At 36.2% G+C, this 10,642-nt stretch overlaps 1 protein-coding gene across 1 annotated transcript; it reads right to left on the bottom strand.

The window, feature by feature from the left end:
- Nucleotides 1-545: 545 nt before the first annotated feature.
- On the bottom strand, nucleotides 546-7,789 carry prkrip1 (PRKR interacting protein 1). The gene is made up of 6 exons (XM_084114323.1): nucleotides 7,568-7,789; nucleotides 7,376-7,454; nucleotides 4,590-4,690; nucleotides 1,814-1,899; nucleotides 1,551-1,612; nucleotides 546-1,233 (listed from the first exon to the last, which is right to left on the bottom strand). Exons 1-6 carry the CDS (start codon nucleotides 7,766-7,768, stop codon nucleotides 1,142-1,144), a joined length of 621 nt encoding a protein of 206 aa, XP_083970449.1. The 5' UTR covers nucleotides 7,769-7,789; the 3' UTR covers nucleotides 546-1,141.
- Between the last annotated feature and the right edge of the window lie 2,853 nt (nucleotides 7,790-10,642).

Here is a 10,642-nt window from a genome sequence, read left to right as displayed (position 1 = left end):
TCAACCAGACCAGCTTAGACACGAAGCATATCAACTTGTTTATAGTCAGACATTGATATTTTCTCTAACGTTCTCTTTGTTAAACGCCTATATGTGAATGTGTAAAACTCTGAATATATAATATTTGCAAAAACTGAAGAGTTGAAATCATGACATAGTAATAATACAATATCCATATATTCCTATATTTAATCTAGTGCATCAATGTCAAAGTTATTCTCTGGAAATAGCATAAAAAATACTGCGTATATATAATGCATCAAAAATGCATTCATTTATATATACTGTACACATATAAGTGTGTATGTATACATGTACATACATTTATTTTAACCCTTACAATTTTTTGTTTGTTTAAAAAAAAAAGTCTCTCATACTCAATGCCGCATTGTTGTTTGATCAAAAATACCGGTAGTTAAAATAGTAATATTGTAAGATATTACATTTTAAAATAACTGTCTATTTTAAAAATGTAATTTATTTCTGTAATTGCAAAGCTGAATTTCCAGCAGCCACAAAATGTTTCATTAAACGCCAAACACAACTAGTCCCTTTGCCGTTTATTTAAAAAATACATATTTACAACAGAATAAAAGTCAATCCTGGTCAAATTATTGGGAACACTTTACTTAAAGCCTTTATGTATAATGCACTATAAATGTATTCATAGTGCACATTATAATGAATTATATCTAAGTATTGTTTGTCGTGTTTTTCAATGCATTATCCTTTCTAAAGGTGTGTTCAATGAATAGATAAGTATATTATAACTGAGATTACAATTATTAATGAGATTATACAACACATTATAAGGTGCATTACAAGCATAGTTAATGCTTTAAAAACACTTTCATAATGCATTATATATGAAGGCTTCAAGTAAAGCGTTACCAAATGATTTTATCGACACTCCAGTGAAGAAAAACATACAGCGTTTCAAATGTCCAAATGTTTACAGTGTTGAACATCAGACAATATCAACCTCAAGTGTTTAACATCAACCATAAAGGATGCCAGAGCACTTCTGAAACATTTCAAACAAAGAGTGTTGTCAGAACACAATTTGATAATCGTTCTCTGCTTGAGGTGTTTTAGGCATCACATGGTAATATATGCTGGATATTTCCATTCCTTCATTCGTTCACCTCTTCCCCATGATGAAGCTGGGCACTTCTGCATCATCATCTCGTTCCTCTGCTTCAGAAGCCGAGGAAGACGACGACTCCTCAGAGCCTGCTGACACAAACACCGCTTAGATGAAAGCTAAAATTACCTAAACTCATGATGATAACCTGTGCTGTCAATCAAAAACAGAATATATATTAAATATTCACATTCATGATGTTACAACACTGAGGCAGAGAGGATTTATTTTGCCTTTTTGCCAAATCAATTAACTGTTAACTATTATTAATATAAGAATTATATAATATTTATTTGCTTATTTAGTAGATACCTTCCTGTTTTTGCTAATAAAAAAGGCCACTGTGATTAAATTCAGTAATACCACAGAACATGAACAAGGGAGTGAAAACTTTATTATCTCTAACCTTCTTTCTGGCTCTCCATCTTGGCTTTCTTGGCCATCAGCTTCTTTTGCTTCAACTTTTCCCTAAATGACACAAAAGAACAATTGAGATTTAGAAACACAAGAGATACATTTCGTTAGCCTCATAGCATAATTGCCTAAGTCATATTTCAATTTCTTTGGAAAACAAGAAACAAAAAATGACTTGGGCAATTATGCTATGAGGCTAACGATTTGGAGCTTTCTAGAGATTCTGAATCAAACACAAGATGGTATTTTGCAAACCTCTTCTTTCTGCGTTTGGCTGTTCTTTCCACAGCAGCCTCTTGGTTTTCTTTCACCTTCGCAATATAATCTTCATCCAGCTTTTGCTGCAAAAGTGAAACAAATTAAATGTGAACCAATATAAGTTAAACTCCATCTTGAAATATATATATATATATATATTTTTTACTCTTGAAAACAGACCCCATAAATATTTAACAACATTTTATTTTAATAGAGCGGTTTAAAGTCTTCTGAAGAGACACGATCTTTTATTCACACATAAACATCTAACATTACACTGGCAAACTCAACTCAATATTGATTGTCACAGCAACAGCAAAATGTAGATCCTCTGAACCCGTGAGCTTGAGAGAAGAGCACATCCACCGCTACTCTGACGCCACACCCAAATCCAGTTATTTAAGCCTCTACAAATAACGGGTAGAACTGCATTCCATCTCTGCATATGTTTGGGTTGCTTATAATGTTCATCTAGGTACGCAGTGTGTGCCATTTCACCAGATTTGTAACTTAATTTATAAATCTAAGCCAACTAGCCAACTTTTACCTAATATGGGCATTTTTACCTTTATAAAGCTATTTTTTAAACAAAAATAAGACAACAGGGCTGCTGCCAATTAAATGAAATCAGTATCAACAAAATTCATCTTTGCAATATTGATAATTAAAATGATTTAAAACAAGAAAAGATACTTTAAATGTGAAACTGAAACCGCCAGTAGGTGGCAGCAAGTCACTAGTAATAAGCGAATCATTGAGATTCAACCGATTCATTCAAACGGCTGATTCATTCAAGGAAAGAAGCATTTGACCATGGGCGTCGGAAGAAAAAAAAAGTGGGTGGGTCCTCCCCCAGAAAAATGTTACTGGAGTAAATACCATTTCATGTAGGCTATTCTGGTGCCTTTTAATTAAAACAAGTAAACTACACTCCACTTCACGTCGGGCGGTTCTTTGCCTCCAAGTCGTGCATTAAATGCACAGCTATCCGTGGATTATCCCGCTAATACCTATGTATTTTTCTATGTACATTTCTGAAATGCACTTTCTGTAAAGCTGCTTTGAAACAATATGTATTGTGAAAAGCGCTATACAAATAAATAAAAAAAATAATAAAAATAATAAATAAATAAAAAATAATAATAATAATACCATGGTCATCTGCCAGCAATGACAATTTAAAGCTGTTATTGATGTTTGCAACGCAATATTTGACTGGAAAGGTACAACGGGCGGTTACTTTCGTCAGTTGCGGCTCGTTGAGAAATATAATGTAGCGATTCAGCGGAGTTTAATTTATTAGGGAATTTAAATGCATCGTGATTCTCTCTCGAATCGATTCTGAGCTTAGTTTTCAACAGCAGATGGCGCTCTAGGCTAGTTTTTAACGGCACGCTCAAATGCTCACGAAGAAGAGCGCTCGTGCGTTCGGTTGAGTCTGAGAATATACTTGCACCTCAGAATGCTTTTATGACGTGAGATTAATCTATACAGCCTACTGCAAACACCCTTGTAATTCGCTTCAACCTTTTTGAACTTTATGAATGATTATTTTATAGAAGGTTCAAGTGGTGTGTGTGTAAGGAACTGGAAGCCAGCAGATTACGGCTGTTTCCAAAGCACGCAGTGCCATCTGCTGTTAAAAAATAAGCTCAGAATCGATTCAAGAGAGAATCGCAATGCATTCGGAAAAAATTGGAATCGATCCAGAATCATTTCTCGATTCACAATGCATCAATTTATTTTCGTTGGCATAATAGAGCAAAAGCAGGCAATATGGTGTCTAAAATGTAAGTCACGTAATATTAACTTGTTTAATAAACTTGTATAAAATCAATATCATATTTGTTATGCTGATATTTGGAGAAAAACTGCACTCTTGTGATATTTATTACTAAATTATATAAATAAAGACTAAATCACGCAGTGAAAGCGTGCACTCTAAATGCGTACCTGCACTAGTCTAATCTACAAGACTACATCACGTAGAGTATGCATGCACTCTCTGGGTGTGTGTGAGGGATAGGCTATACTCGATAATGTCAAATCGCATATCGTTAAAACAACAATTACGATATTTTCGCAGATGATATATAATCGCACACCACTAAAGCCAACACAGGAGAATACATCAGTTTGTAAACGGTTGTTGATCTGATTACTCGATTAATCGTCAAAATAATCGACCAAGTACTCGATTGCCAAAATAATTGTTAGTGACAGCCCTAGTGTAAACTTAACTAGTGACATGCATACACACTAAAGCGGTTTCTAGTTAATAATCATATGCTGTAGTGGCTTTCCAATAAGCCAGGGCAAGGTAGTAAGATGTTCTTCACTCATAGTTTGGAATAAACAATGTCCACACAAAAACAATTTACAGGTTTAAAAGCCCATGGATCTATGACAGGGGTGCCCAACCCTGCTCCTGCCGATCGACTGTCCTGCAGAGTTTATCTCCAACCCTAATCAAACACACCTGAAGCAACCAATTAAGGTCTTCAGGATCACTTGAAAATTAAAGGCAGGTGTGTTTGATTAGGGTTGGAGATGAACTGTGCAGGACAGTCGATCGGCAGGAGCAGGGTTGGGTACCCCTGATCTATGATAAGAACCATTTGTTCCCACCACCTGTCCCTCCTGATACAACCTCGTAAGTTAAACGTGAAATTGAACAGGTGACCTACACCTACACCACTGGTCCACACCGCCATCTAGTGGTTGAACAATTTATTTTGGCTCCTACATGTGCTTTAGGCAGAAATATCCCTACCTTCTCAGATATTCGTTCCAGGAAGTCTTGTCTCTGATACTCTCGACGGCGCAGATGTCTATACACATGGAATTCACCACTGCCAGCGCCAGCACTGGAACCTGAGAAAATCAAACATAAGAGCACTCACTAAAGACACACGCACACCTCCACAGCCCTGAAGAGTGGTGGGGTGGAGTTAAATACAATTAAATTACTAATAACTAAATTCTGGTATCCTGACATTATTTGTGTGGGCAGAAATTCTGGGAATGTTGGAATCAATGGACAGGCATTGGACAGTAAAGAGTATGTACTAGACTAAATATGAACCCATATGAAAACTTGATATTACAACATAGATCAACAAACATATTGGGACATTCACGGTTAGTTTAACCAAAAATTAAAGTTCTGTCATCATTTACTCACCATCATGTCCGTTCCAAACCCGTAAGACTTTCATTCATCTTCGAAACACGCATGAAGATATTTTAATAATATCTGAGAGATTTCTGTCCCTCCATTGACAGTTATGCAACTACCACTTTGAAAATTCAAAAAGTTCATAAAGAGACTGTAAAACTAATCCATATGAATTGAGCGGTTTAGAGCTAATTTAAAGAGACACGATCGCTTTATATGATGAACAGATTTAATTTAGGCATTTATTCACATTTAAACGTTCATCAACTAACACATCAGTTGTGGTAAACGGAAGCTCAAGCATGTTCGTTTGACGTGCGAGAACCAATGAGGTTCATTCTCGTGTCACGCATCACGTTTGAGCTTCCGCAAGAACCAATGAGGTTCATTCTCGTGTCACGCATCACGTTTGAGCTTCCGCAAGAACCAATGAGGTTCATTCTCGTGTCACGCATCACGTTTGAGCTTCCGCAAGAACCAATGAGGTTCATTCTCGTGTCACGCATCACGTTTGAGCTTCCGCAAGAACCAATGAGGTACATTCTCGTGTCACGCATCATGTTTGAGCTTCCGCAAGAACCAATGAGGTTCATTCTCGTGTCACGCATCACGTTTGAGCTTCTGCAAGAACCAATTAAGTTCATTCTCGTGTCACGCATCACGTTTGAGCTTCTGCAAGAACCAATGAGGTTCATTCTCGTGTCACGCATCACGTTTGAGCTTCTGCAAGAACCAATGAGGTTCATTCTCGTGTCACGCATCACGTTTGAGCTTCTGCAAGAACCAATGAGGTTCATTCTCGTGTCACGCATCACGTTTGAGCTTCCGCAAGATCCAATGAGGTTCATTCTCGTGTCACGCATCACGTTTGAGCTTCCGCAAGAACCAATGAGGTTCATTCTCGTGTCACGCATCACGTTTGAGCTTCCGCAAGAACCAATGAGGTTCATTCTCGTGTCACGCATCACGTTTGAGCTTCCGCAAGAACCAATGAGGTTCATTCTCGTGTCACGCATCACGTTTGAGCTTCCGCAAGAACCAATGAGGTTCATTCTCGTGTCACGCATCACGTTTGAGCTTCCGCAAGAACCAATGAGGTACATTCTCGTGTCACGCATCATGTTTGAGCTTCCGCAAGAACCAATGAGGTTCATTCTCGTGTCACGCATCATGTTTGAGCTTCCGCAAGAACCAATGAGGTTCATTCTCGTGTCACGCATCACGTTCGAGCTTCTGCAAGAACCACAAGTTTTTTTTATTTCTTTATGAAGCGACAAAGTGGTAGTTGCAATGGAGGGACAGAAATCTCCAGAATACATTGAAAAAGATCTTCATTTGTGTTTCGGAGATGAACGAAAGTCTTACGGGTTTGGAACAACATAAGGATGGGTAACTGATGACAATTTTTGGGTGAACTAACCCTTTACATTTACATATAATCATACAGCAGACTTTTATCCAAAGCAACTTACAAATGAGGAGAGCAAAAGAAGCAGTTAAACTAACAAATTATCCCTTAAGTTGATTAATTAAAAAAATATATATATTTTAAACCGAGGGTGTTAGCCAGTCTCAAATCCTGGAGACAGCTCAGCGCCAAAGGCATGAGTTTGGGGATGGACGACTTGTTGGTGCAGCCAGTGACAATATGGGGAAGTTACTATATGATGCACGTCAAACAAACAAAACTAGTGGTTTAAAAACAATTCTTTGAAATGCACTATCCAAATACTCTGAAAGCGTTTCTTGAAGCTTACTTATTCAGCAGCGCCACAACATCACTCAGACACCTGCAGTTTCTGATTCCCGATTCTTTATGAGCAGTTCTTTTTTAGTGAATCAAAAACGTTTGTGAAACATTTGAATCGTTCCTGAATTCATTTCATTTACTAAACTGCAATTGCAAATTATTTAGTCGCATATGATTGAACCAAGCAGTGGTACTAATATGTTAAACTGACCTGACTTACGATTTGTGACATGTAACGTTATGTTTGTCATGAATTTATGAAAGTTAATTAGTTGAAAATGAATGAGGTTACCACAACCACACGTTTAATTACATGAGATTTTACTCAATATATTTATGACCAATAATTGATCATTATTAAATAAACTCTTTGCAAGAATTGTATTAAGTTTAAACGTTTGTTTTGCGCTATACCGACCCTGCTAAAATCTGCAGTTATCTCATTTTCTGAGAGCACTCAACTCAAAAATCATATTTTTTTCTATACATATTTGATATTTCTAACTCAAAAGTACTAAAAGAATCGTTAATGGTGCTATTAATAAGGCACCTGGGTCGTTCTAAGAGCGAATCTTTACATTTCTTTCGATTCCCATGCCTAGATCTGAGAGAGTAAACAAACGACACAAACCCATCACATCCCGCACAAACTCTGGTGGAGCGCGTGGATTCCAATCCTTGGGTCTCTCTGGTATGGGTGCAGGTTTATCCTTAAAAAACACAATATAAAACATAGCACTGTTTGGTGTGCAATGCAAACAGTTCGGTAGCATCATTACTACTCCAATGAAACCTGCTAGTTTGATGTAAAGCTTTAACTCACGGGATTTCGCATCAATCTCTCCAACTTCAAGCGCTGCTCCTCTGCTGGAGTTTTGGCGATAATGAGAGGCTGAGACTCTTTTCTAGGAGCTTTCCCTGATCGGGCATCTTTCTTCTCCTCCGCCATGATCCTCTTCTCGTCTTCTTCTTCGAGAAGATCTTCGAGTCTTTTTTGTGGCAGATCACATATCTGAGTCCACATACTGCCACCTATTGGACTGATGTGGATCTACATCGATTTTGGGTATAAAATAAATAGCACATGCAAATGACTGGATGTAGTTTTGCATTGATTATTAATATAAGTCTCAGTCTGAGTTATTATATCAAATAAACATATAGTAGGCATATACAAGAAATTAAATAGAAAATCAACCATGCATCCTCCAGATGTCATCCCCATAATCCCTACTAAAAATACCATGTTTTTTTTTATTATTTGTTTTGGACATGTAACAATGTAATTAGGTAACAGTATATGGAGCTTAAAATATGACAATATGATTTGAATTTGAATTGTGTAAATTTGAATTATTTACAAGTGAAATCTAACAAAACTGAATTTTAGGTGGTAGTTTAAATAGTTCTGAATTTGATTTTTTTTAAACGAATATTGAACATTTGAAATTTAATAAATTGAAATGTTTTTATGGCTGAATTTTATAGACATGTATTTTCAAACAGCTAGTTTTTTTGTTCTGAATTCGTATACTGCAAATATTCAGTTTAAAAAAATACAGAATTTCTTTCTTCTGCTGAACACAAAAGAATATATTTGGAAGAATGTCAGTAACCAAACAGTTGATGGACCCCATTGACTTTCATAGTATTTTTCACCCCTATGGAAGTCAATGGGGTCCATCAACTGTCTGGTTACTGACATTCTTCACTCTATCTTCTTTTGTGTTCAGCAGAAGAAAGAAATTCACAGGTTTGTCAACTTTAGGGTGAGCAAATAATGACAGAATTTTCATTTTAAGTGAACTATTCTTTTAATTCCCCTCTTTTATGAAGAAATGGGAAATTCTTTAACATGAACAAAATATTCTTTGATATAGCCTACCTTTGCAAATGGAGGATAAAGTATCCTGTGTCTTTGTAACTGGGCTTTTTCTTCTCTTGAGTTGCTTTGACTTTGTTTAGTTTTTTGTAATAAAAATATTACAAATAAATTTTGATAGATTACGTGATTCGATTCATTCTGAAATGATTTGTTCGGTCGGTTCATGCAAATAAACAGATTAATCCTAATAGAGATCATTCTTTTCGAAAATGTTTTTGTTCCAGAACAAGATTATAGGTACATTATAGATTTGATGTTGTCTTTGTCCTCTAATTGATTGATTAATTGATTAATTGATTAGTTGATTGATTGGTTGATTGTTGATTGGTTGATTGGATGATTGGATGATTGATTGATTGGGTGATTGATTGGTTGATTGATGGATGATTGGTTGATTGATTGACTTTAGCTTCCACAACACTGCAAAGTCTTGGAGAAAGTTACTAAATCTTGTCCCTTTAAAAGTATGTTTATCATTGTGTTCAGTGTTCACATTCACAACTTATTTTCTGAAATCCTGCAAACATCATTCACATCGTTCATGTGATACACTTAAAGATTTTAATCTCGTTTTCCACTGTCTTAATCTTGCTAACATAATTTGCTCTTTGTTTCATTATATCATATCATATCATATCATATCATATCATATCATATCATATCATATCATATCATATCATATCATATCTCATGCTGTATGCCCAAAAACATGCTATTGAAAAACATGATTTTATTTATACATTTTTTATTAGTGCTAGTCATTCCAGAAAAGCTGCAGTTCATCCAGGAATATCATCCTTATTATAGATATCACCTCACCCTTCCTCAACAGGACGCATACAGACAGGGCAAGGTCATCAGCATTTCCATTGCTTGCCAGTTGCCACCCCTATTTGTTCAGAGTTGTATTTAGATGCATATATAAATTAGGATGCATATCTGCCACATCTGTTTTTAGATCAAACTGTATGTATTTCAAAACTGGAACATAATTGTATGTTTATTTCATGCAATACCATATTCACTTGCAAATCCTTTCATTCAAAATACGCCCAGCATCATTCAGAACTGGTTTGGAAAATATTTTTTCTCCCAACATGGTGTGACCCAACAGGCCTATTAGACAATCCACATTGGCCAACATAGTCACCATGTGATTCACCACCGTCAACTCGTAAAGCACTAACATGTTTTGACAATGACATAACTGTCGCCGTATACCGTCTTTCCCTCTTTTGTGGCAGGAAGTGAAGACAGACATTAGTGAGTGGTGAGGCAACAGAGAATGTTTTATTTGAAATAAAATGAAATAAAATAAATTAAGTGTGAAAACAGAAAGGTGTTTTGTGTCCTTGTTATGCTAGGGGGACATAATTTGCACATTATGTCAATGCCAGCGGTATGTGATGTTAAATGCATTAGTTCCCAGGCTGCAACATTATAATCATCACATATAGTGTTTTTTGAACATGATATCTCAGCAGAGAGGGGCTGTTTTGATTTTATAGTTATCATTGCAGTGAAATATTCAGCAGAATTCAACCATAGCAGTATCTTACATCTCCACTCGGCCGTGTTTGCCAGATCTGGCCCAGCCTAACAGATCCACACAATGCCGCTGTTGATTTTCCGATTATAATCACAAACGGTTTGTGTAGGGTAATTCCTCAAACATGCTGGAGCGAGCTAGCATCATGATATTGCCCCCATACAGCATTTGTCTCTTCTTTTTTTTTCTTGTTTTACAGTAAAATACCAGGTTAAATTTTATTTAGATGGTCCACTTTGGACATTCTTCTAACTATAAGTAGCTTTGCAACTCAACTAACTCTCATTAGAATATTAGTAGACTGTTAGGTTAGGGATAGGGTTCAGGTTGGTAGCATAAGTTGACATGTTGCTAAGTTATTTATAGTCAGTGAATGTCTGTTGGTGGATCATCAAAATAAACTGTTAGCAGATATTAATCAGACAGTCTACTAATGAGAGTTAGCTGACGTATGTGCAAAGTTA

The sequence above is a fragment of the Abramis brama genome, assembly GCF_963993115.1.
Source record: "Abramis brama genome assembly, chromosome: 5".
NCBI classification, from domain to species: Eukaryota; Metazoa; Chordata; class Actinopteri; order Cypriniformes; family Leuciscidae; genus Abramis; species Abramis brama.
Note: the sequence above shows the minus strand (reverse complement) of the source record. Positions and strands in the feature narration are given on the sequence as shown.